Source organism: Poecilia formosa, unplaced genomic scaffold (genome assembly GCF_000485575.1).
Source record: "Poecilia formosa unplaced genomic scaffold, Poecilia_formosa-5.1.2 Scaffold12, whole genome shotgun sequence".
Lineage (NCBI taxonomy): Eukaryota > Metazoa > Chordata > Actinopteri > Cyprinodontiformes > Poeciliidae > Poecilia > Poecilia formosa.
Window position 1 is genome coordinate 4,057,664 of NW_006799951.1, and position 27,463 is coordinate 4,085,126.

General features: G+C 38.1%; 2 protein-coding genes across 2 annotated transcripts in view; both read right to left on the bottom strand.

Annotated features, from left to right (window-relative positions):
• Positions 1-1,612: 1,612 nt before the first annotated feature.
• Positions 1,613-27,463, bottom strand: part of actn2b (actinin, alpha 2b) — a 28,485-nt gene continuing 2,634 nt past the window's right edge. The window contains exons 2-21 of the mRNA XM_007545420.2: positions 21,850-21,964; positions 21,638-21,757; positions 20,760-20,846; positions 19,523-19,610; positions 19,099-19,177; positions 15,727-15,808; positions 14,672-14,757; positions 14,334-14,426; positions 13,902-14,132; positions 13,583-13,730; positions 12,854-13,004; positions 9,886-9,994; positions 8,562-8,702; positions 8,294-8,476; positions 7,903-8,037; positions 7,438-7,617; positions 5,900-6,046; positions 5,260-5,325; positions 5,019-5,177; positions 1,613-3,513 (exon numbers count right to left, since the gene is read on the bottom strand). Of these exons, the coding sequence (XP_007545482.1) occupies positions 3,355-3,513; positions 5,019-5,177; positions 5,260-5,325; positions 5,900-6,046; positions 7,438-7,617; positions 7,903-8,037; positions 8,294-8,476; positions 8,562-8,702; positions 9,886-9,994; positions 12,854-13,004; positions 13,583-13,730; positions 13,902-14,132; positions 14,334-14,426; positions 14,672-14,757; positions 15,727-15,808; positions 19,099-19,177; positions 19,523-19,610; positions 20,760-20,846; positions 21,638-21,757; positions 21,850-21,964 (2,559 nt within the window). The 3' untranslated portion in view covers positions 1,613-3,354. The remainder of the gene's footprint in view (positions 3,514-5,018; positions 5,178-5,259; positions 5,326-5,899; positions 6,047-7,437; positions 7,618-7,902; positions 8,038-8,293; positions 8,477-8,561; positions 8,703-9,885; positions 9,995-12,853; positions 13,005-13,582; positions 13,731-13,901; positions 14,133-14,333; positions 14,427-14,671; positions 14,758-15,726; positions 15,809-19,098; positions 19,178-19,522; positions 19,611-20,759; positions 20,847-21,637; positions 21,758-21,849; positions 21,965-27,463) is intronic.
• On the bottom strand, positions 10,224-12,034 carry LOC103133605 (vegetative cell wall protein gp1-like). Its single transcript, XM_007545419.2, has 3 exons — positions 11,923-12,034; positions 11,769-11,827; positions 10,224-11,694 (listed from the first exon to the last, which is right to left on the bottom strand). Exons 1-3 carry the CDS (start codon positions 11,943-11,945, stop codon positions 10,385-10,387), a joined length of 1,392 nt encoding a protein of 463 aa, XP_007545481.1. The 5' UTR covers positions 11,946-12,034; the 3' UTR covers positions 10,224-10,384.

The following is a 27,463-nucleotide window of genomic DNA, read 5'->3' on the forward strand; positions in this document are numbered from 1 at the left end:
TGGTCTCTGGTGAGCCATTGTGGTAAATGTGTGCCAAATTATAATGACTTATGGCAGTAAATATCTCATTATCTTCATTTCTATGTTGCTGCTATGAAAGGAAAGCATGGCCACCGCCAGGTAGAGACTAGTACTGACGTTAAAGCTGTCACTTTTTGGAAAGCATATGTTTTACACATTTTGTAAACCATGTCACCATGTCTTCACAAAATGTTGTGAGACAGATAATCTGTGAAAAGATCCATTTCCTCCAACTCAATGATATTATTGCCATCTGAAGAAATGCAGCGCTCTAATCAGAGCCAGGAGGAAGTTTTTGATGCTGTTACCAACTTACCATTACAGAAAAAACATTTTATCCGTCGTCATCGGTGGCTATTCTAACTAACAAACCCAATACCTCCTTCCTAGCTAGCCATGTCGTTAAGGAGAGGAGGAGAATGATTGTGACTGACAGCTCTAAGACCCGCCTCCGGGCTCTGATTGGATGTTTCTAGTTAACACTGGGAGAAGGCAGAATAGCTCGTTGTTTGTTTTTTCCAGATTGTGTCTCATAATTATGGAGAGCCATTTCAGCCAAAATTAAAAATAGATTAATGAAAAATGGGTAAATGAAAAATAGATAAATGGAAAAGGGAAATTGAGAAATTGATCATATGAAAAATAAATAAATGAAAAATTGGGTTAATGAAAAAGCTAAATTATTTAACTATTTTTTTATTTGTTTTACTAATTTTCTTCATTTATTTAGTTATTTTACTTTTTTTTATTTCACCCATTTATTTATTTATTCATTTAATTTTGGCTGAAATGGCTCTCCATACTCATACCATATTGTCACGACCTGTGATGTTGCGTTAATATAGAAAATGCAGAAAGTATTAGTTCAATGGTTACTATGCCATTTAATTTAACCAATGATTCACTTAAATCCAAAAAGCAGCAAGGTTATTGGCAAAGTTTCCTTTTTTTTTCCTCATTAGAAGAGAAGCTTTACATTCAGAGACCTATTTACTTTCTAAGCAGAAAACTTGATGAAAGTGAAGGAGAGAAGAGTGAATACGATTGTGTTTCTTTCTGTTCACATAAATAATGACACTAGAAAACTAGAAACCTTCCTCCACAAAATGAGGTTGCATAGCAGCACCTGGCAAAAACTGCTCAACAACAATCTTCAGTTTGCTTTCACATTTACTTTCTGAGCATGTCAAAATCAAGCAATGCCCTTCAGGGACTGAAGAGCCAACACAATCAACTGATTTACTGAATATTTTTCCAGAAATCTATTAATTCAAGCCTGACTCTGTAACTTTATAAATGATATTGCAATTTCAGAAATATAAGTATCATCAGGTGCATCAAACCATGTTATTTGAAAGAAATATTAATTGCCTAAGATGTTTACCCACTTGTAACAAACTGAGTTAATTCATGTACATCCTTGCAAAAAAAATAAATAAATAAATAAATAAATAACCTTCAACTATACATTTTCTATTTTAATTTGACAGGAGCTTTCATTCATTGACATATTTACATCTTATATAAACACTAACAAGTTGAATTGTAAAGACATAGTTCAAGCAATAATCCACCAGACTCAAAGAAAAGATTAATTTGGCAACAATGCTTTATTGATGTTATTCATTAATTGATGTACAACTTGAAAAAGGTTCATGGTCACAGAGCCAAATGATTTTCATTTCATGTGAATCTACAATTTTCAACATGAATGTAGAATTTAATGCAATTTTGATTACATTTACTTATTACTTACAGTATTAAAATAGTAATAAAGCCAAATGAAAGACATATCATACTGTAATTCGGCATTACTTTTAGTCAACAGCTAAAATGAAGAAAAATACTTCCTGGGAACCATGTTAAACTTGTGCAAAACAAATGCTGCAAACCCACGTAGGCTTATTCTGTAAATGTAATCAAATATGAAAACTACATAAAACATACAAGAGGATACGTATTTTTGTCTCGTCTTTCAGGGTGAAGGGAGTTCCACTAATGTATGCTAAAAAAAAAAAACAACAAAGGAAAAGACAAAATTCTCATTATGTATGTTTTCCAAATGTAGAAAAGTGTACTCGTCTTTGCTTTATGCTTTGCTGCTCAGCAGGTATTTTGTATTTCTATGTGAAAGAATTAGTGTGTTGCTGCCAAATAATATTTCACCTTACGTCACTGCCAAAATGAATACTGCATATTTAATATTCTGTGTTTTCCAGCTTAAGAAGCATTAAAATCATTGTAAATATTTACTTTTGCATTCATGTGGTTTCTCTTTTTTTTCCTGTTATGCATATTTCTGGCCCATTGGGAACCCACTGTTTATTGATGGATGGCAGGGGGTCTGAAATAGCTTTTTCCAAACCATAATTCATTCTAAACACTTAAAAGTGGCGTATCAGAAAGGGGCATTATCAAAACAAAGCCACTGTGAGGAACCATGAAAACATTACATGGCGTTCCAAACAGATCGGGGCCAAACCATGCCATTGATTTTCTGCTAAACACCATGAACTTGGCTTTGTAATTTTGGTGTGTCCTCTAAAGGATTCTCATAATGTATTTTAAAATGCCACAAATTTTCTCTACTTAAATTCCCAGGTTTATCTGATAAGGTTTGGGCTAAATCTGATATCACAGAACAAGCTTTTTTTCTTTTTCTTTTCTTTTTTTTTTTTGATTATCTAATAGATAAGAAGCTGCCATGTTTTAATTTAATTATTGCTTCTGATCTCAAGTTTCAGGCCTTCTTCAATACAGCCTGGTGTTTATTTTGTGAAACTCCCAAAAATCCAAGTCATCTATAAAATTGTGAGCTTCAGAGCTGATCTATCTTGTGATTTTCATTTTTCATTTAACCTTTATTTTACCAGGATAAAAACCCACTGAGATTTAAAACCTCTTCTTCAAGGGGTTAAAGGGAGGCATACAGAATGTGCAAACAATGTGAACCTATGGTATATTAAACATTGCAAGGATGAGAAGGCGTTTAGCAACGTGTGCTAAATCTCTCTCTCTCTCTATTTGCATGTATTTTTTTTTTATAAATAGCATTCTAAGGCATTTAGTTTACTTCCAGCACTAAAACTAAGCTCAAGAAGAATGCTGAATTATTATTCCCCTTAATTATTTGCATTTTTTCATAGTAATTTGTAATGTGTGTTTTTTGGGGGGGGTTTTTTGGTGCTTTGAAGCTTCGAAGAAAGCATTGTACTCATTCAACATGCGTGGAGTCACTATGCAGTATGAGTTTTAGTTATTTTAATTAAAAGATACAGAGTGGGAAGAGTGAGAATGATTTAAAATGGCCCAACGAAAGGTCTTCTTCACAAGTTAAAGGTCACTCTCTCCATAGAGGGCGGTGGAGAAGGCGGTGTAGTCCAGCGCTCCCGGTGGAGCTCCAGGCCCTTTGTAAGGAGGCATCCTCATGATGCAATACTCTGCCTGTTCAGGAGGAAGCTCCCGCCTGAGTTCATCCACAAGGATGTAAGGCTACAGGGGGAGAAAACAAAATTGAGTTTAGGAGAGACGCTGTTGGCCACATTTGTCTCCAATCCTGCTAACGGTATGTGAAAACCTTTGAAACAAATTCACCATTTACTGTGGTTGCAAGTTTTTATTTGAGCATATTTGTTTTATGGAGGGTGTGGATTGTTGAAACATGGTAAGGGCAGATATTTTTCTTTCAACAAACTCACCAGGGGGGAGCTGTGAGAGACTGCCGGCATCAATATGAAAAATTGGCTATTTTTCTTTTTCTATTAAAACTGGTTCTGTCTGCACACGCTTTCATTCTTCATATTGGGGTGAACAGGCAAAGGCAGTAAAAACATGTATAGATCGGCAACAACATGTGGAAGGAAATTAAGTCCATTTGTAAAATCTGACTCCTGAAGAGAGCTATGAAAGGGTAAAATAAAAATAGAACACATGGTGAATGAAATGAAGTTTCAGGATTTCTGGATTGCGAATGAGCAAGTAATGCAGGAAGACTGAATTTGTACCACCTGGACTGTCTGTACAGATTTGGCTACATTTACTCAACATTATCTTAGTGGAAGACCCAGCGACAACCTACTGTAATTTCCCTAAGAGGTTGTTATTAAAATCTTGTAGCATTCAAAAGCTTTATGATGTCATGAACGCTCATGAGGTTCCCAGAGCCTTCGGCAGAAAACCAGGCCCCCAGCATCAAAAATTCTTCACCTTAATAGTTTCCAAGCAGTGCTTTTGAAAATATTCACACTTTGTTCTCACTATATCCACATGACATGCTTGTGGCTGAAAAACTCAGGTTCAGGTTGAAGGTGTGGTAGCATTTAACAAGCTTTACATATTTACGTTTGTGATTTTAGGACAGATAAGCCTTCAGACCAAAACAACCAGCTGTCATAGAGGTATAGATGGTGACCTCAAGTTGCCGCTCTTTGCTGCTGTTCTTCCTACTGAGCTTTGGAGATACATTTTACTTCCCTTAGTATTTTGCCATTGTCGGAGGAGAAAGATAAATATGGGTTCTTGTCTGGTCTGAAAGGACTGGGCCTCTGTTTCATTTGTACCTCAGAAAACAAAGTCAGAATTAGAGATTTAAAAAAAAAAAACTCCAATGAAGTTAAAAATAAAAATATAACTGAAAATGCTTCAGTTACATTTACTTTAAATGGATTAAGCCACATGTAATTTTACTTAAAACAAATATTTTTCAACTTGAAATCTCTGAAAAAAAATAAAGGTTGAATTTCTCTGAATTGTTGTGTGTGATATGCAGATGCAAGAAAAGACAAATTCACATTAAAACTTTGTACATTTTCTGAAGAGGAGTACGACAAATTTGTGAGGGTGGACAAATGTGACTCTGGTACTGCATGTTGAGATCATGAACACAATATTAGATTGTAAGCAAGGCGACGGCATGGAAACGGTGACTGGAAAAGAGAAGCTTAAAATATCTGTTCCCGTGCCAAGCCAGCCAGCCACTGCGGCTCAAACCCACACACCTTATCAGCTGCCAAGATCCGGAAGGATGCCACAACCTGGTCGGCAGTGTCCGTATCAGCCGTCTCTCTGGTCATGAAGTCGATAAAAGACTGGAAAGAGACAATCCCGGTGGCATTCGGATCCACCAGCATCATGATGCGCGCAAACTCCACCTCTCCCTGAAGCAGATATGATTTCAGAGTGAGCATTCGCGTACAGTGGACAGAAGGGAAACGGCTGATAACAGAAGACGCGCAATACCAAGTCGTAACCCATTGAGATGAGGCAAGCTCGGAAGTCATCCGTTTCCATCGCTCCGTTCTTCTTCTACAGTCAGATGAGTCAAATGCAAAGGGAACAAAGAAGTCAGATAATATTAAAGAACTTCATGTGCTATGTTGAATGGAACAACCAGTCTGTGGCTGCAACACAATGAAGCAGAGCCTGTGTGTCCAAAAAAAAAAATCTTGCAGCGTCAACTGTTGTAATGTCAGTGAATTTGGCTTTATAGCACAGAACGGTTGTAGCTAGAGTGTTAAAATCAGTTAACTGAAACAGAATGTCATGCCAATGTGAAAAATGTTGAAACCTTATTGATTACCTATATCAGAAATTAATAGTGGGATGGTGCAGAACATGACTAAGAGCTAGAAATAGATGGGAAATCCAAGTCACAGCTGCATGCCAAGATAAACATATTCACTGAAGCTGCTTAAGATTTTAAGAAAAATAAAAAAAAACTCAAGAGGAATATCTTGGGTGGTGTTGCCCTCGGGTACAGGGATTCATCTGGAAACTGGAGTAAGTCGCTACCTGCTCCTGCATTGTTGCCGCTGCTTTTCATCATCAACTCAGACAGCCAGAAAATGACCCCTGGAGTGTGAATGGTATAAGGTTGTACCCTGTCAAAGTGATTGAAAGAAGATCTGAACTCATTCATCTGCTGCTGGCTGATGCCCTTGGCATCCCGGGTCAGGATCTGCGTCTCAATCTCATTAATGGTTCGGGCGATGGTGGTGAGGAGCAGCTCCCATCCCACACGGATGTGCTGTGGATGTGGTGGCAGAGCAGACGTGTTAACAGGAGGAGGGCATATCTGAAAATACTAGACAGTTGTGTTTTTCAAACACTGCAGTGCCTAAGAAAAGTGTCACATAGCTTACGCTTTTTAAGATATTTCTAATGTTACAACCACAAACATATATTAATGGAATTTTATGTTATCAACACAACCCAGAATAGTTTTTTTCTAAGCTTTTCATGTAGTATTACAGATAATCTACAAAATAAGATGGTTATCATTGATATCCAAGTAATTCCAGTGGCTGCAGGGCATTGGGCAGGTTGCCAATCCATCACAGGCCAAAATAGAGATAAATGCAATGCACAAACATGCACACAACTAATCATACCAAAGGGTAATTTGGAGTAACCAATTAACCTAACACTTATATTGATGGGATGTGCTAGGAAGCCAGAGCACTTGAAAAGAGCCCACAAATAAATAGGAAAACTCAATGCAGAAAGACCCAATGGCAGGATTCAAAAACTAGAGGCCAAACAAGAGTCCCACGGTAATTATGATGGAGCTGCAGAGATCCGCAGCTCACATGAGAGAGTATGTTGACAGGACATTTATAAGTCCTGTACTCCACATATTGTGGCAAGTAGAAAGTCACTGCGGCAGGAAATCTAGTTTGCCACCATCTAGGGGTCACTGCAAACATGTGGAAGCAGTTGATTAAAGTTGGTCAAGAGAAAGGGAAATCGACAGTCCCAGAAACATCACGAGCAAAGACAGCACCATGCTGTTCTTCTGCAGAGACATAGAAACTGCTCAGAGGTGATGGAAAAATCCAAAAGGGTTGGAAAAAATATTTAGCAATAGGCCAGAAATGCAACTTCCTGTAGGACAGCAAACCTAAACATACAGCCAGGTCAGCGACAGAATGGTTTGGATTAAAGCATGTCCATGTGTTGGAACATGCACAGTTTTGAAAGCTCGTGTTCGGATACTTTTAATCAAAGCAATATGACTGAGCTTGAGCTCTTTAGCAAGGAATAAAGAGAGGAAAAAAAGTTTGCCTAGATGTGCAAAACTGGTTAAACATACCCCAAATCAGAACTGATTAATAGAAACGTATGTCACATTTTTCAGATTTCAAACAAATTTTGAAAATCTTGTATAATTTTTCTTCTATTTCACAATTACTATAAGTATTAATTTGAATCGGCCAACCCTAAAAAAAAAAAAAAAGCCTTATAAAAATAGTGAGGTTTGTGGTTGTAAAAAATTATGAAAAGCTTTCAACAGTAATGACACTTTTAACAAAGCACCTACACGCACACATATGTTCAAAAATAAATTTTAGCATATGCAATAAAGCATCCTACTCATGTTCATACATATATTCAGAACTAATCCGCCCCGTCCTGTACCTCCATGGTGTAATTGGTGTGTTTGTTGTCAAAAACGAGCGACTCTTGGATTAGCTGGTGGTCTCCTTCCAACTTGTCAATGTTGGGCTTGTATGCAATGATCACGTGCTCCATTTGCTTCAGCTGGGTCATCTGGTCCTCCAGGGTGCCTCCAATCTCCAGAGAGCAGCGCCCAATTTCCTGTCCAGAAAAATAAAAATCACAAAAGAAAACACGGGGTGCAACAGGGGCAATTTAATTTTAAATTCAGGCAGTTTTCTCAAAGATGCCACAAGCCACTAACAGAAAAATCTGTCAGCGTATGAAGGAACTGATACATTTTTGTAGGCATCATGTAAAAAAAAAAAAAAAAAAGAGCGGTTAATTAAATTATTTAATTATCAGCTAAAATCCTAGAAGAACCTTGGTATGGCATTTAAAAAAAAAGAAAAAAAAAAGAATATTTTATATTATAGCTTTGGTAACCTCCATCCTGGCCTGAATCCAGGGTCCAATCAGGTTGGCCTGGGCAGCAAATTGACGTCTCAGCCTTTCGTGGGCATGCTGGCGTGCCATCTCTTCCTGGAGGGAACCATCTCTCTGAGGAACCAGCTTCTTTACCTATGAAACATACAGAGGCTATTTACTAATGGTAAATGCTGAGAAATTTCCCCCTAAAAAGAGATTAATATGAATCTTTATGAATTTACACATTATACCCTTACAAATGGATTTCATCACCTAATTACTGCATTTAAGCACCGATAGTATGCACCTCTTCTCATAGTCAATCCTTTCAAACAGGGAAATAGCCACCAGCTGAATGCCAACAATTGAAGATAATGCATGCATCTGCAGGTTTTAAAACTGAACTTACCTTCTCCCACTTATTAAGAAGCTCCTCCGTCGTTATGGTGCTGTAAGGGTTGATAATGTTGGCCTTAATCCCGTAGCTTTGGGAAATTTTTTGCACCTCATTGTGGATTCCTAAAATGGCTTGTCTCTCTGCGTCTGCCTCGGGCATAGTGGCTTTGAACTGCTCATGAGCAGCAATTAGACTCTGGAGAAGATATACTCATGTTGGTCTCGCTTGGTACTTTATCAATGAGAGCGCCACACAAACGTGGGGAGTGCCGTAGTCCTACCTGGACCTCCTCAATGGTGTGAACTATGAACATGTCCTGCAGATCCTCCATGGCTCCTTCCATCCAGTTGTTGAAGGGAGCTGACCTCTTTGCAAACTCCAGGAACAACTGGTCAATAGTTTCCAGCAACTTCTCTGCACGCTGAGAGAGGATTACAAGACATATTTTCAGAATCAAAACATGGCATATGGAATGCTACACAGGTCAAAAATACATATACAACTGGAATTTCTTGCTATATTTTTCACATTAAAACAACTATGACACATTTTAGGGGGGTCTATGTTGTAGACACAAGGATCTGTATGGTTTTAAAGGACAAGAACTTTACTATGTAGTGTAGATATTTAAAATAAAAGTTGAGCAGGCATTTTTTATTTAGCCATCTGTACTCATATCTCTAAATAAGACGACTACAGTTACATTAATTACAATGAAGCAGCTAAAGATGAGATCCAACTCCAGTTGAGAATCTGTAGCAGGACTTTAAACTTGGTATTCACTGATGATCTCTAGCCAAACTACCCTAAACTATTTTACATTTTGTAAATAACTTTCAAAATAATTTGAGCAGAAGCAAAAGACTTCCAGACATAATTGTAGCAAAAGGTGCATCTAAAAAGCGTGGCAAACTGTAAAATATATATATATATATATATAAGGAATGGAAAATTCTCAATAAACATAGCACTATTTTATAGTTGATGCGCCAAGTAGAGCCCAATGACTTCCACAAGTTTGTATTTGTAACGTGACAATTTGAACAAGCTCACAGAGGAAGGCACCTCCTCTGTGAGCCTCCAAACATCCTCTCACCGGTTTTGCTCGAAGCAGAAGGTGGGAGGAGAGGGCGAGTGAGTCTTGTGCCATTTTGGCCACGCTAATCCCCACCACCCACTGAACTCTGGCTCGGTCGTTAGTGACGAAGCCTCTTCCCCACAGGCATGAATATGATGTGGAGCAGGGGCTTGGACAGATAAACGACCCCTGTCACTGTCATTCAGATCTAATTCTTGGCACTTCTCCCGGGCCTTCACACATTTGCAGGTCTGGAATGACCAGCTTGGATCGGAGGAAGTGACTAGAGAGACATGAGCCACATTTTCAGTAGAAATACATTTGTCCTCATTTTTTAATCTACTTTATAGCTGAAATTTTGACGTCACACTCTTCAGGTCATTAGAACCCCAAGCAGGTTCTACATAGATGTGCAAGTGTGTTTCTTAAGCATCAGCACCCTCTGGTGGAGAGTTGGCATGTTCTCAGGAATGATGAGCCTTAAATTACATCTCACCACCACAAGTAAGGATCGGTTTTGTCTCACCTCAAGTGCTTCTCTCCTCTTCTGAGTCAGGGTCCCCAGTTTATCCCACAAGTCACAGATGCTTTGGCAACGGAGGTTTACAGAGGCAATGTCATGGTAATCCAGCTCACTAAAATGCATTAAGAAAAAAAAAAAAAAGTTTCATGGCCAGAATCACTTAGAAGTACCCAAAACAAGTTGGACTTAATGTCTGATCTTTAGTTCACATGAAATGTCCAGATATTCCCTCTTAACAGGAGCCATTATAAATATTGGATCCAAATGTACAGTTCTTAAGTGGACTTAAACTCTTTTAGGCAACATTGAAGCACTTAAAGAATCACACAAACATTCAAAAGTTGCTTTTTTTTTACCCTTTATTACAAGTTTTAAACCACATCAAGTCAAGACCATGGGTGTAAACTGCAGAAATTCCTGTAGCTGCCTTTAACCCTCAATCATCCAATTCTGGACTCGATAGTCAGCTTTTCTGTAAGCCTACAACTGTTAGCTAGAAACCTTAGCTTGGCTGTCGATACCAGGGCCCTGCAGGGAAGGGGTATTTTTCATAGCCAACTTGAGTTGCATGGTCTCTGCCAGCCTCGTAGTTTGTCTGAATGTGTGACACAGTACCATGAGGAAGCTGCTCCGTTAAGCACAAGTAAAACATATTCGGAACAACCTGGCTCAGGTATAGCCGTGGTGGCATAACTCCAATTGGCATCCATCCTGCACCGTAAGGGTACACTGGAACGACGTAGTCTTCCGTTTCATGCTCCGAGTCCCCATGTTCATAGAGGGAGGCATAGTGGCTTAATTCGCCACCCTGATAAGAGGATTCTTGATATGCAAGGGGCTCAGTTTCACCCTCCAATACTTCTTGTTCTGGGCCTCCTATCAAAGGAGAAGGGTCTTCTGAGGCAACAGGTGGAAGGTTGAGGTCAGGTGCAAGAGGACGATAAGAGGCAAAGGGTTCAAGAGGCAGTTCACCAAGTTGCGCAACAGCAGCCCTGAATGGGTCGCTTTCATGCTCATCAGTGGTCAACCCCGAAGGATCAGCACTTTCTGGAATTGGAAGCAGCAAGTTCCTTTTGGGTGGCTGAACCACCCATCTTGCAGCAGCACCCTCCACGGTTGGTGGATGAGCAACTACTTTTGTTGGAGTATCAGAGCCTTTGGTATTAGGGAGGGTTTGAGCCTTTATCACACGGTCAGCCAACCAGTTAGCTGTAGACCCCTTTAGAACTGGAGGGGGGACATTTTTAGGATGGCCAACTTTCCAGGGGATCAGAGGCATTTCAGGATTGGAAGGAAAAGGAAGTTCCTTTGCAGGGTCAACCAGCCATGAGATGTCAGGATCTTCTGGATTTGAAGGTGGCAAAGGAAGACTTTCAGGAGGGTCAACAATTGAGACTGCAGACTCTTTAGGGTTTTGAGGGGGCGAAGGAGTGAGTTCTAGAGTATCAAAAGGATTTTGTAGTTTTGGATGTTGCAAAAGCTCTGTCAGAGATGCAGCTGGCAGCAATGCCACAGGGCCTTCAGGATCAGAAGCAGGGAGGGGAAGCTCCTTCGGTGCTTCAGTTGACCACATACTAGCAGGTCCTTCTGGCTTCAGAGGAGGAAGGAGTTTGGGAGGGTTAGGCACTAGAGAGGCCGCAGGTCGTATTTGATTGGAGGGTCGCACAAATGAGCTTTTGCGTTGGGGTCTAGCAACCACCCAGGATACAGAAGTACCAGCTGGATTAGAAGACATTGGATGGGATCCTTCAGTCTTAGCATTTTGGAGTCCAGGATTCACCTTCCCAGTTCTCCCAGGAGACTGTCCCCAGTCTGTTCAGAGAAAATAAGTTAGTATACAATAAAAGGAAAAGAAATTGTGGAGAGAAATAAGTTACAAAACCCACCATTTTGAACAGGAACAGTGTTGACACTCCAGCTGAACAGAACAACCAGGAACAACTGGCTAGAAAAAGCAAAATGCACTGTCAAAATCTTAAAAGAACATAGAAACTATGACTTGAAGAAAAAGAAAAATTGCCATCAAACCAGTCCACATACCTTGTACAAACCCAGGAGGCCATTTAGCTTGTCAGCTGAACCTTCTCTTGCCTTTGTCTGAACGCCACTTAAATAATCACCAGAAACACTCGGTAGCCAACTTCAGACTGAGAGCTTAACCACACACAGGTGCCTGCCATTCACTGCTGATTGAAATCCCGACAGGCTCTAAGAAAAGCCTTTCCTTCCTGCTGCTCGTTTAAAATTCAGTGACAAAATATGTTGTAGGAACAGCATCAATAACAATTAGTTTAAAATTTAAAAGGTGGTGAAAGAATCTGTTGTAAGTTTATTGTCTGACAAGTTAGAGTTAAAACTGAAGCACAAAATACAACGATCGCTTTCATAGCAGTTTTCATGTGGGTGGCTCAAAATGTAGATTTTTCAAAAAGCAAATGAATTTAATTTTAGTCTTACTTTTACTTAAAATTAACTAATTGTGTTGTATAAACCTGTTTATCTAACTATTTGTACATTTGAAATGATACTTCAGATTTTTTTGCATATTCTTTTCTTGATTGAATGTTTTATTGTGCTTATTGATGATTGTTTTCATGTTTGCTTTTTTTATCATTATTATTATTATTTTTAAATTCCAAGCTCATTTTGATTTTGATGGATTTTTTTTAAATCTGGTCACTTGATTTTTTTTATTTTTATATAATGTTGCTGAGCTTAAAAAATGAACATGGCTCGCGATTTAAAAATGATTAACCAACAAACATTTTAAATGTAGAGTTGCAGAAGGACTTTGCAATAATCAGTTAATTGTTATTCCTCATTTGAACCCTACAGACTAAATGTAGACTGTTGTCAAATTGTAATTTATATAATATTTACACGGCAGAACCTTCATCCGTTTGCTAGTATTTTCCTCTCTCTGATTCAGAGTGACAGATGAGTGCAAGCATCTGGTGCGAGGACCACATACTTCAGTTCCTGTGCAATGGCAGCAATCTGCTCCACTCTGTCCTGGTGGGCTGCCAGATCGCTCTCGAAGGCCTCATGTTTTCGAAGCAACGCTCGGACTTCTGTCAAGGTGGCCGTCTCGTAGTCCTTCTGGATGAGGATCAGCTCTTTACCTGAGGAAGCCAATAAGTGAAGGTGTTTGACATAAACAAGAAGCCTAAAACATCTAAAATGAGAGCGTGATCTGAACCTTGTTCTCTGCTGTTCAGGTGTTAATGGCTCACCTTTTTTTTGTACGCAAATCCAGTTTCCTTCAGTTCTCTTACAAACATTTATGTGTTCACTGTTCGTTTTCTTTTTTTCTTTTTCTTTTTATTTAATTTTTTGCAGTGCATGATGTTTGAAGGTTTTATTCATTTTTCTGCCTGGATGTTTCTTTTTTAGCAGTTTCCCAGGTTTGCATGTACCTGCTCCACATTCACTTGGGCAAATCGTAAAGCTTTGCAGGGGGATCTTTCAAATGTAGACCGATTTCCATAATTAGTTTTAATGGTTTTAAAGAGAGAAAATCTTCTGTTGGTAAATGTACAGATTTGTGCTACATTTGCAGAAATTAGTCTTAAAGCAACATAACTTTGACTCAATATTTCATGTTTTTTTTTTTTTCAAGTGTTGCATGAACATTTCAAAGAAATATCAAACACCAAGCTGAAACCCAGTTTGGAAAAAAAAAAAACTAAGTAGAACTAACCACTGGCCCAGTTCTCGTGGTTGGTGGCTTTTTGACGAAATTTCTCAGCCAGGTGATCCAGCCTCTCGAGTCTGCGGATTTCAGTCAGAAGCCACTCCTCGAAGCCTTTCTCCGCCTGCTCCAGGCCCTGCCAGGCACTGGTTATATCCTGAGGACACATTAAAAGTGTATCATTGATTTTTTTTTCTTTTTATAATTGTTGTAGACAAGTGTTCAAATCACTCTTGCTTGGTACTCTGCATACTTCATTTCCCAAATACAAAAAAACCCCCAACTTATTTTCCAATAATAATGAGGAGAAAAGAAGCTTACGACTTACAGAAACCATCTTCCCTTCAGAGGGCATAAAAGCAGGACGGTTGCTGATGCGTAGCTTGGTCTGTAGGGTGTTAAAGTTAATCTCCAGCTGGCATTTCTCCTGAACTTTCGGGGGTTTGTGTTGGCGTCTGTAGTCCCGGAAGTCCTCCAGCTTCCGCTGCATCTCTGCCATGGTTTTTTCCGGGGTCCGGTTCTCCAGCCAGGGAGTGGTGCGACGGATCCACTCCAGCAGCTGGGGCATGCAGAGACAAAATGTAGCTAGCTTGGAGGCCAGAAAAGCTTCTTGTTGAGAAAAACTCTGATGAATAATTTATTTCTTCTCCAGGGGGCCTCAGTATGATGGAAGAGAATTTAGAAAGAACTGAGATGTCTTTTTTTTTTCGTTCGAGCTACTTTTATGGATCCCCCCCAAAAAAAAGACAAGAAACTTTACCTCACTGGCCAGTCTCTCATACTCCTCCATCAGTTTCTCGTTCTCTTGGTTAACACCGAGCACCTTGCAGATCCTGTTGGCCGCCGTCTCCGCCTGCGGGAGCAGAGCATGACAATAACGTATTTAAATCTGCAGAGTGAAGCAGCAGGACTTGTCCCCCATCGATATATCATTATAAATACAGAAAAAAACCATTTTGCTCATGGCTTTTTGGCTGATCAGCAGCCCACGTCCAAATCTAACTGACAGCTTATTTCTGCACCCGGCCGTGTGCTTGGAAAGCCTTTGCGGGGATGAAATAAAAAAGTTTGGTAACGGGACGGATTCCCAAACGATACCTGCTCGGCTCCAGCAAAAGCATGGTAAAAGCAGGACACGTAGGTCATGATGGCTCTCTCATCTGGCTTGGGGGTGTTGATGATGTCTGAGACATACAAGCGGAGCGGAAAGAGAGAAACAAACAGAAAATACAACAATAAAAAGAAGACATATGTAGAAATTGCATAAATAAAACAATAAAAGAGTGAATGAAGACTCAAAATATTAGAATCACCTATTTTAAACGGGAAACTATTTAAAATTAACATTTGTTGTCAGCCAAGACATGCAGGCTGCTACAAAATGATACCCTTTATCAGATGACAACATCATCTGATCAATGCCTGAGAGCAACATTCTTAAGTTTCACTTTTGTAATTATTCAACTTCTATATCTGTAATGGAGTATGTTTGATTTAGAAATACTGATGGCTTAGTGGAAATGCCAGGGTTAATAAAGTATTCCAGAAAAATGGGCAAAAGTACATTATTACAGGATGTTTGTGTAGCGTTTCTATACGTAAAATAAGCAAAAACGTCCTGGAGGCTCAGGTTGAATAACTAAATTTATCCAAGCTTGTGCCACTCTACCTACAGACATTCAGACATTTCAGAGTCAGTTGTGGTTGTGGGTTTATGATGAACAAACCATTGTTTGGCTGCTACAGCTTGCTAACTCTATATCACAATTAATTCATCCAAATTCACTTTATAAATTTAAAGCAATCCCACTAAAGGCAACTTAAGTACACAAGTGGTGCTTGTCTCACAGTTTGAGAACCAAGAATGTTTAAAGTTTAAAGTTATCCCTATTTTCCCCACAACCATTTTGCCTTTGTTTCTGCTCTCTCACACTGCGTAATATTGTTTCTGAAACCAAATGCACGTAAATAATTAATGGTCGTTCACACTGTAGTTCTTAGAGACAAAATCTAAATGGGGTAAAATTAAAATTAGCAGGTCAAAACATTGTGAATACCAATGGTCAAGAAATTAGCCTCAAAACCTTGATCGTTCCATCTCTCGTAAAAATGGGTGGTAGGGTTTTATTTTTGGCACTTCCAGAGAACAATACCTTCTGCGTCCAGCATTTTAGGAATGTCCAGGTGTTTTTCGGCTATGTCGAAAGCCAGGTTCAGGTTCCCCAGAGGATCATCCTAAAAATAGCAAGCAAATTTCTGCGTAGTTACACACCAGGATAAGGGTTAAGGACACACAGTGAGCAATGCTGGCTGATCTAATGCCTCTCATGCAGCTTTAAAGATTAACTCAGGCTTTTTAAAGAAGAAAACTTTGAAATGTCGGGGCGCAGAGATGTGAGATGTAGAAGTTGTCTGACATCTAATTTCTACAGTTTTTTTTTTTCTGCTGTCGAAGACACACCTGGTATTGTTAATGGTTTTAGTATGTGATGTCGCAATAGATTATTACGGACAAGTTCGGAGAACCTTAAGACTCTGAACTCTTTAAAGTATTAATAGAAATGCTGCTGCTGCTTTGAATGCAAATATGCATAGAAGCTAAAAGCTGGTTTAAAGTTTAGCACAGTCCACTGCATGTGTCTGAATTAACTCTTTGTAGCATGTAGCTTTACCATATAAAAAGCCAACCTTTTTTCCTCACTGCTTCTATTTTAAGTCAGAGGGGATTGCCAAAATTATTTCTGCTAATTAAATGCCAAAATCATGAGAAAGATTTATTTCTCAAATTCAAACTCAAATTCTACTCTGTAGAATTGCCTGTTTAAACCGTATGACTTGGATTAAGCATTTAGGGAATCCTTCCACAAGTTTCTCACAATATTTAATCGTTTTGGTCCATTCCTCATGACTGAACTGCTGCAACAGAGTTAAGTTTGTAGGCCTCATTACTGACTCAATAAACTTTGGGAATATAAACGTCTAAAGCTGAAGAGCGTTATGAAAAAAAAAATACAAATTTTAAAAAAATCTTATATTCCGCTATTTAGCAAGTAAAAATTATTTTCGTGAACATTTAGTCTGAGTTGATATCAATAAGGGGAAAAAAAGGTTATTTGTCTTTTTTCATTGTCTTTGTAAATAAATATTTGCTTTATTAATATTTGACCACCTTGCTTTATGTTCTGTTTGTACATACAGCTCTGGAAAAAAAAAAAAAAAAACATTAGAGAAAAATAAATTCTAAATTTTTGCTTGGAATTTCGGAGACATGTTGTCAATAGTTTATAGAAATAAAAGATCAATGTTCATTTTACTCAAATATGTACCTATATAAAGTCAAATCAGAGAAACTGATCATTTAAAATTAATTTTTTTTAATTTTTTTAATATATATTTACTTATTTTCCAGAGCTGTATATTTTACTCCTAATCAGCGCTTGGGCTAAACAGTTTTCGGGTAAATCAATCGTAAAACTAAGCTTGTAGCTGACATCAAACCCTTTTGCTGGTAAGTGGGCCATCAGGGAGAGAGGAGAGCGGTAAAGAGATCATGCCATCATCCCACTGCTATTGTCCCTGTGAGAGTGTTTTATAAAGGTAACAGGTGGCCTGCGCTACATTACATGACAGGGCCAGCTGCTCGCACATCCAAGTGTGGACCAGATAGATGCATGGAAGGATGAGTGGCAGACTGGTGGGATGGAGGGATGGACAGACAGATGAAGGGACAAAAGGCTATACCCTGAGCTTGTTGTTTGTGTGCGAGTGTCTGACAGGGGTTGTATCAGTAAGCTGAAGCGAGCTTAATGAACATGTTTCTGCAGAGCCAGACTCAACAGCTGCACGGCTCACAATGTAACTGTCTCCTGGCAGCGTGGGCTCAACTGACAGGCGGAAATGTGACAGAGCGCATTAAAATGCACGATAAACGGCAGGAACAAAATTATATCGACACCGTTTTTGCGGAATTGCCTGCGATTTCACTAACGATTACCAAGACGATTATTCGGCAAACGTCTTACTGACGTTTGTGGACTGGCACCCTGGAACAAGAGTGCATGGCATGACGACATGGGCAATACCAAAGGTAAGTCTCGGTTTGATCTCTCCACATACCGAGGCTCATGTTTCTGGGAACGCTTAGGGTCGACTCCGTGTCACGCCACTGAGCCGTGTGCTGAAAACCGAGTGCGTCCGTTTCCAAAACAAATGAAAATGTCACTCTTCGTTTCCAGGCCTGGTGTTCCCCTGCTCGACGTTTGCAGCATGAGGATCCTCTCAGTCCGGGTAAAGTGAATGTTGCTATTTGGGGTTGGGTATGCAAGCTTTCCTTAGCCACAAGATCTAATGCGTTTTCAGACCTTGAGAATTTAATCACGGGTGCTTGAACGGGAGGCAACTGGACTTTTGTACTTGTGGAAGCTGTTTCACCTGTCATCCAGAAAGTTTCTCCAGTGTTCAAAATTGTATAAAACATCATAAAAAAAAACCCCGGGAAATCCATTTTTGTGTTCTCATATGACACACATAAAGAACATAATTAAAAGACTGAACATTTACTCTGGTTTAATCAATCTAACATTCAATAATCTTACAAGGTGCAATGGCATTTGTTGTAGCCTTTGTACTTTTTCGCTTCATAACTACAAACATTATGATTTTGCTTCCATTTCATAATTTGTGTTACTTTGCATTAAATTGCTTAAAATCCCAAATCTTTTGAATTTTTTGGTTAGAACATACAGAATTGGGAATAGTTCAAAGGGCATGAATACTTTCACCTAGTAGTGTAAATTTATATGAGCTTTAAAGAAAGCCATTGTATTATGAGAGACTTGAAGTAGAATACTGCCATCCAAACATAATGCTAATGCAAGCATCTCCTCTTAGCCTGGTGAAAACATTAAAGTTTCTTCTGAGCGTAGATATAATTTCTCGATGGACCGGTCAAGACCCTTTCTAGTAAATGCTCAGCCGCTCAGGGGTCATAGCCATTAAATCTCGTCTTGAGGTGAATACAACCGGCTGCACAGAGACAAACAGTTTTCTTGATGCTACTCGGGGAGGATGCGTGTGGTAACAAAACAGCTTTGGCTGAGGCTAATGAAGCATGAGGTGAAACTCAACGAATGCACTTAGGATAAAAACGTTCTACATTAGGCTGAAACAGCCACTGAATTAGGATATCAATAAAAGCATTAGCCAAACAACATGCATAATGTGCAAATGACTTAAACAGTAGCAAATAAACTTGCTTTAAGTTTAAACCGCATGTTATTACCTGCAATTACCTGTGAAACTAAACTTTAAATACCACAGTAATAACACAATCCAGCAGGCGGGAAGGTGAACACTCCATGTGAAGTATTAAAGAAAAAAAAAAGGATTGCACAACTCAAATCCTAGTCATTACAAGAAAAGAAATAAATCTCATTGGGGTTTGTTTTCATCAGCTCACACAATGTCAAACGTGTTAATATTACGGAAATCTGCGTGTTAGTGGGAATGAACCGAACACGCAGAACCTTGTTGAGCTTAGAGAAGTCGAGGAGGTCGGGTCTGTGTCTGTGTATCAGGGCGCAGAAGGCCAGGCCGTCCTTCCAGCTTCAGCAGCCGACAGGCAGAGGAAAAACCAACAAGTCAGGTCAGACGTGAGATTTCTGCAGCTGAGTTCCAGCAGTAAGCAGGAACAACGAGAGCTCTGATGATGCAGCAGCTGCGCTCGGCTACGTTTCATCGATGCTAAGCTCAAGTTTTTAAGTTCTTGAGAACTTCAACTTTATGGTAAATTTCGTGCAGATTCAACAATATTTTTGCTTGAGCCGCTGAAGTGAGACTATAGCGCTTGAGTAAGAGCGAGGACATACACAAGCTGTGAATAACATAAACTAACACTGCAACCAAAGAATAAATAAGACTCACTGGTCAGATTTCATTGCTGAAACTCACCTGACATGAAAGTTTTGGACATTAACATTCCTGTAGGGAGCTGTCTTTCTTTGACACCACAGGAGAAGTCCTTCCTTGGCAGATGTTTCTAACAAGACAAACAATTTAAAAATTGAAAAGGAAATTTCTGTTTTTCTTCACCTACAGTACTAATCAATTGTTTATATGAGTGCATTGAGGTACAAAAGTCTTAGACATATAGATCTGCTGCCGTCTACATGTGCACACATACAGTTTTTCGCATTTGTAAAAATCAAATCTGAATTAGTAATAATTCTGAAACTTTTATGGCTCCTATTTAATGCATAAAATGCTGTGCAAAGTTTTATTTAAAAAAAATAAACATGTTGTTTTTACACTCATAACAAGACTCAACTGGGCCATTAAAGCTTCTGATTCACATAATAACAGAGACTACAAACAAATGTCACTGTTAAGACATTTATGGAAGAATTAATTGCACAATTGTGGGGAAATTCACCAATAATTATTTTTTATAATCGTTTTTGAAAACCCATCCCTGAATTCAGTGAAAAGATTTCTCAAACAGCTGAACCCATTAACTGATAAGTTTTACAACTTATTTTTTCTAAGTAGCTCCATCAGTAAATATAGGTAGTTATTATAACCAGTTACCAATACTTGGAAGTTGTCAACGTGAACAAAAATAAAAAAAATCAATTAAAGTCTCACTACAGACATTTAAACAAAGCCTAAGAACAAACACTGTAAAAGTATTTTCCGCCTTTTGGATTGTTTTTTAGTTGCTGTTTTTGTCACGGTTGAATAGTCATAATATCAAACAATAACAACCTGAGCAAATACAAAAAGCAGTTATGAAATGAACATTATTACTAGTAACAATAATTAATCACTTACAGGAAACAATAAGGGACTAATAATGGACAGAAACCTGTCCAAAACAATGTCCGGTCAGACCAATACACAAAGACACAAGAAATCTTTAAGGTGGTAGATTATTTACTCTCATTTTAAAAACTGGAACATCTCAACAATGTATTTAAAACAAATTATAGGACCCTTAAATAACAAAAGTGTGGCATTCGAGTCCCAGGTATTTCTTAGCTGTGACTTCTGATGTTCAAACTGATCTTATTGAACAAGATCAGGGCAAGATCTTGTTCAATAAATCTGTACTTTTTTATTGTCAGTTTTCACTGTGTTAAGATCAGTTTTGCCTCAAATATCCTTATTGTCCAAATATTCATAATCGTACCTTCCACAGATATGTCCTGAATGGCAAAGCGGAGGATGATGGTCCAGATCATTCCAAGAGTCATCTTGACGTTCCCATCCACAATCTCTGCAATCCAATAGCAAAACAGTTACAATCCTTTTATGAGAGAGACAGATACACAAGACTTCATAAACAATAGTTTAATATGCTTTGTTTTTGTGTGACTTTTAAGAAAGCAATGCTCCATTCTCTTCCATATGATCCCATATCCTACGTAGTTTTATCTCCGTCAGTCAGGCTGCTCACTTTTCGAATGTGATTGGCACTATATCAGCTCTACAATTTAGAAATGTAATATGTAGGGCTCAGAGGCGGCACTGCTTCCCCCATCCTATGCTTTGCAGACACTGACTGAATTCACTCACTTCAGTATGCTGAGTGCTTTATGTGGCTGCAATAGGAAGCCAGTTGAACCAGTTTCATTTTTTCATTATTATTATTATTATTATTATTATTATTATTATTATTATTATTATTATTTCATTTAATAGTTGTTTAACCACTTGGGGGCACTCATGGGATTGGATTAAACATCAAACTTACAACCCAACATGGTCAGGAGATTATTAAGTTTAAAAAAAAAACTGAAAAAAAGATGACAATCTAAAAAGTATTCAGCCATAATACATGATGTACTTTTTACACCCTTCTTCCTACTATACATGCACTATATAAAACAGGGTCCATCATAGTCTACACACACACACTTTATAGTAAAGACAGAACCTAATATAAACTGAACTTCATTTCTTCACATTTGGACCAGCACTAATATCATGTATATGGTAACATAGGAAGCTGCATGACAGTAGTAGCTTTAGCAGTGCAGAGATGTATGAAGATTTGTGTGAAGGTACCTTCTGCTCCGATGGAGACCAGTTTGACCCCTTTACTTGTGATGAAGTCCAGTGCTTTGTTGACATTAGCGATCTTATGAAACCGCATCTTCCCTCTGTCGGGTTTAGGTAACCTCTCTCCTACAGGCAGAATGTGATAAAGCAAAAATGTCTGATTGGAAAAAATCACTTGCACTTACAGGAAAAGGATGTTTTCCCGAAGGAGCTCGAACCTGAGATGACTTCCAGGAGCAGCATGAGCTTTAATCCATTTCTGAAGTCTTCCTCGATGTTTTCAATCTGCGTCCCAGCCTTCCTCAGGTGAGAATTGCACCATGCTGTGAAAGTCTATTAAGAAAGGGTTGCCCAAGTCAGCTAAAACAAGTTTCTGAATGAATTTCATTTAATAGTAAGCTTTTTCTCACCTAAGTTAGACCTAGTTTGCAAGATGAACTCCCCAAATAAATGAAGCTCAAGAAGTCCAATCATAAGTTTTATGCTCTAGGCATATTGAACACAAACAGTGCGAGCACCTTAACAAGATTTCACATCAACACTCTATAATCAGGCCATCCTGCAGTGACACAGTAATGTCCAGTTTGAACTTTCCCTACAATAGCTCCTCTGTAAAGACGGTTCAAACTACATGTGCTGTATCCAGAGGCCTAAAATACTGTAAATCATTCTAAGACAAGATCATTGTCTTTCTCCTATTTCTCTCCATGAATAGGCAGCAGGGTTCTCAGCACTGTGAAGATGAAAGCCAGGGAATCGGCCAGAGTGCATTCCAGTTGATATAAGGCGTTAAATTTAGACCTCTCTGCTGTAGCTCATGATAAGAGACGGAAAAGGGAAAAAATAAGCTCTAACTATCTCTATCAACATCAAGGACTTGACTTTTTGTTGCTATTTTACCACTAATGATACAACATGTGAACATATCTGGAGATAGCGCCTATGAAAGAAGGCTATTAATGCAGGTCAAATTCCAGCGAGTAGAAGAAGAAGGAGGAAACTTTAAAAAATGTTACTTAAAATCAAATCTTGAAATTGATTCAGCGTTGTAGAATAATGTAGAATAAATGAAAATGTTGGTGTCTTCCAAATACCAACAAATGCTATTGCTTTTTGACAACAAAAAGCATAAAATAGCATAAAATATTTCAGATCAATAAACAAATTTTAATATCACATAAGTGCAAAAAATAATTTACAATAATTTACAGAGAAAAAAAAAATCAAACATACTTGACCCTATGGGAAAACATAGTGGACACATTAAATCACAAATTACCAGGATTCACCACATTTGACAGTGTCACTAGTCATTTTTACTGCCAGTCCTGTAGAATAAAAAATCACTTTTACAGAAACAGTGTGTCTGCACAAAGAATCCAAAAAAAAAAAAAACATCTTAAAAGGTAACACATTATGCATCAGAATAAAGAAATTCAGTAACAGGTGAGAAACAAGGTCATCCATTAACTACAAATGGGTTTAAACGGCATTTTTAAAGTTCTGCAAGTCCACAAAGACACAGTCAGAACCATTATACACAAAGAAAGAATCATGCAACAGCAGTGAACTTTACCAGAAGTAGCAGGCCTACTAAAATTACTGGAAGAGTGCATGAATGACTCATTTAAGAAAAGCCTCACTGCCACAGTCAAGTTCCTAATAAAGTAATAAGCAAAAAATAAAAAAGAATAAAAAACAGCAAATGTTCACAACCATTTCTGACCAGCCTGACCAAAAAGAGCAAAAAGTCATCAAACATCTTGAAGAGATCTACAAATTTTGGAAAAATACTCTGCAGAATGATAAGACAAAAGAGAAACTCTGCAGTCATGAAGGAACATATACCTTGCCATAATTTCTTGAAACTTAAGCTCAAGTTCACTTGGGTTACGCAGTAGGAAACCAACATGTCCGCCTCACAAAAAAAAATAAAATAAAATAAAATAAATAAAATAAAGGATTTGGGGTGACTTAGTCAAAGTCTGGAGTGAAAATCTGACAAACACGCCGTGGCATGACCTGAGAGACCCAAAGCGTGCTTGAAAGTACTTTAGTGTGCCTGAATTTTTTTTTTTTTTTTTTTGCAATTTTTTTTTTTTTTTTTTTGCAAAGAATAGTGGGTTAGAACTCATCCACAGTTATATCAAAGATCAATTTATTATTGATATTAAGTTTGGTTTGGAGAGCTTATTTTCCTTTGATAAATTAAATAATTTGAACATTCTCTGGCGTAAGTTATCTGATTAAATTTGATTGCATGAAACATTTAAGTGACAAAAAACACAAATTTTTTTTAAATGTCACTTTTTGAAAGCCGATTCCCTGGCTTTCAAAAAGTGTTTTTTAAACACTTTTTTTAAAAAGTGTTTAAAAAAAACACTTTTTTTTAAAACACTTTTTTTCCATTTTAAACATGGAAAATAGCACATGTGGGAAATGTGCTATTTTCCACATTTTGATGTGGAAAATAGCACATTAAATGCTATTTTCCACAGCATTTAATGTGTGGTTTTAGGTCCTTTTGGTTTAACAGCTGGTGTGATTCTTGTATATATTGCCTTTGGGTTATGCCTCCAGGGAGATTGCTTTCATTGCAGCCTATCTGTTGGACCAGAAATCAAGACCCAGATGAAGTTAAACTTTGTGAATCTTAATGAAAACAGATAAAAGGTTATTTAGTTTGGAGGGTGAAAATCCCTTATAAGTCCAGTTTATGTGTCTGGTATCTTATCTCTTTACAGTTACTTTGTTGTGAAGAACTTGAGTGTACTAGAAGCTTTTCTAGCAGAGAATGAAGAGATCCCTACTGTTATGAAAACCAGCATTTAAATAACTAAGCAATAACTTAGAGTTATTGCCTTAGTGGAACTTTACCTTCCTTTCAAAGAGACAATCCTTCATCCTTTTAGATGAAACATTCCTACATGTCCTGCCTGTCAGGAATGTCTTTAAACGGGTAATGAAAAGAATTAACACATAGCTGTGATCCTGAATCTTTTGCGTTCCTGTACTTTTTTGCATTGCTTTTGCAGTCTTAATACTTTACTGTTCATACTCCCTAGACCACAAACATATTTAAATGCCTTTTACAGAGTCATATTTTTTTATTAGTAAAAGATCAATCAATGATCTGCGATGGAAATCAACCAGTTTTCCCTTAAGCTGTTCTAAGAGATGGCCAGCAGGTCAAAAATACGTAAATAAAATAAATTGGAAACCGCATTTTATATTTGCTTTACTCATTTACAAATCAAACATATTGCAAATAAAACTACATCCATTTTGAGCCTAATGATTAAGGGCATATGCATAAATATGGGAGGTTTTGTGGTCTACTGGATTAAAAACTACTTGTCTTCTTAAATAACCTGCGACAATCTGGTTTATGCATTTTGATTTATTGAAAAATAGATCTGAATCAGCAGGTCTAACCTCAAGGAAATACAAACATTAGCATGTGAAGTGTCAGCAGTGAAACGTCATTCAGGAAAGACTCAAAGTTCACACTTGTTTCACTTTTACTCATTTAGCTTGAATTGACCAATCTTTTTTTATTATTATTATTTACATGTTGCAGAAATACTTAGCAATTAAGCAGTTAAAATTATATTTTTAACTTTAATTTACTTCAAACAAGTTTTATGTAATTTGTCTTTCAGCTGAGTCTAGTTTTCTTTTCTCTTTTTCCACATAAAATACTTTAAATGAAATTGAAATCAGACAATTTTTCACTATTAAAGTAGTGTAATTTGCCACCAGCATCTTCACCAACAGCAAAGTTGCATTGAACGAGAATATGTGAACACTTTTTGCATGCCTGGTCCCAGTAGGACCGCATTTGCATCTCCGACCAGTCACTCAAGCTTCTCCCTTGGGTGCCAGTGCAAAAACAGAATATTACAGGCTTACGGAGTGAAGGGCATCACATTCCACACTGAGTGAACCCTCCCCTGGGCGTATGTGACATTGGACGGCTGTCCTACTTGTTTAGAAAAAAAAAAAAAACGTTGCCTGCTAGTCCTCCAAATTGAACGCAGCCGCAGTTGCAGAACACCGGTGCCCACTTTCCGAGCCGCCCTCCTGATCCTCTCCCAAACCATTGCCTAGTGACGATTGGAGCTAAAAATACTAGTGAGGTACATCCAATGAGTGACTAGTGCCTCTGTGAACGCATGGGGTCAGAGAGGCTAGAAAAAAAAATGTCCTCACTCATATTTTTCCTGATTTATCACATCATTACTTAAATCCACAAGGCAATTTCCCTTTCATGCTGCGTATTGACGAGCCAGGCGCCCCATGAAGGAAGTTCCCCGTTAATGGGTGAAACCTTCAGTGATGCTATGTCCATTCTGTTTATTTTGTACACATGTGCACCAGCACAAATCACTTTCAAGTAAGCATGGGTCTGTAACGGTACATTTCAAAAATGCTAACATTTTCCGTAATACTGCTCCTGCAGTTTGACGACGTTTCTGTGTTCCGCCAGAGGAAGTGCAAGAATAACTCGAGTGTTTTTCAGCTGTATGGATGAAACAGAATAACTCGGTCTTGTTCAGGTCTACTGCTGCGTAAATATCAACTGGACTTTTCTCAGACGTTTCCATCTGATAATAATTGCTTTGTTGTTTTGAATGAACCTGACTTCTGTGAAAAAAACTGTTGCTCAGTCATCAATTTCTCCTGTTTTTGCCTCAATTAATGATTTAAGTCAATCAAACAAATGTTAATCTCAGAAAAAATAAATAAATAAAAATCTTAAGAAACACAAAAAGCAGTTTTTAAACTTGGTTAATTTTTTAAATTAACCTGGTCTCTTTCAAAAAAATATAATGTCCACCAAAACCTAATACCTGCTTATTTTAGCCTTGTTGGCAAAAAGAAAATACACTGGAGCTCTCGTGATAACCTGTAATCAGTCTCTTTTTGTTGCTTGTGGCGAAATTTGGGGGAAAAACTGCCTCAATTCAACCTTGTTAGAGGATATTCAAGCAGAATAGTATGTTCAAGGTAGACCACTGTCAATAAATCAGATTTTAATCCAGACTTTTACTAGGCCATTTCAAAAGGTTTATTTACTTTTCTTTTTTTGGTTGCTGATGCTCTTTGTTTTTTTTTTAGGAATTCAGAGTTGGACTTGTTGGTGTTCTTTAGGCTATTGCTCTGCTCCATGACCCAAGTTCACTTGAGCTCAAGTTCACAAACTGATGGTCGGACATCCTCCTTAGAAGGGTCATATTGTGGTTCTATTAATTATGGCAAGTAGTTAAGGTCCTGAAATACCATAGCTGGCCCATACCATCACAATGCTACAACGTTCTTCTTCTGAAGTGCTGTATTAGTAGTTTGACTGCGGTGATGGGACTGACACTTTACAAAAGGTGACCAGAAATTATACATTGCTATAATTTCCACAGAATATTTTGATAAAAGTCTTGGGGATCCTAGCTACACAGGCCTTTCTGTTCTCTATTAGTCAGATCAGGAAGGAAAATGAGGCCCACTATGTTTTAAAAGTTGTTCTGAGCTCTTTTGTGACCTCCAGGGTGTATAATTTTAGATGTTTTTTTTTTTTTTTTTCTTTTAGCGATTCTGCTGTATAGTCACAGTTATCACGCAATGCGAATTTCACGCTTACTCTGAGGTGAGCACAAGGCAAAAAAAAAACAAAAAAACTTATCATTTAGCTCATTCCTAAAAATACACATTTTGTCAGTGAGGGCGTGAGCGGGGTTATAAAGGACATGGCCGTGTTGGAGATGCAGTTTTAAGGCCCAAGCCACCTCTTAAAGCTCAGAAAACCCTCCGTTGGCATTGTGGGAGGCCGAGGCT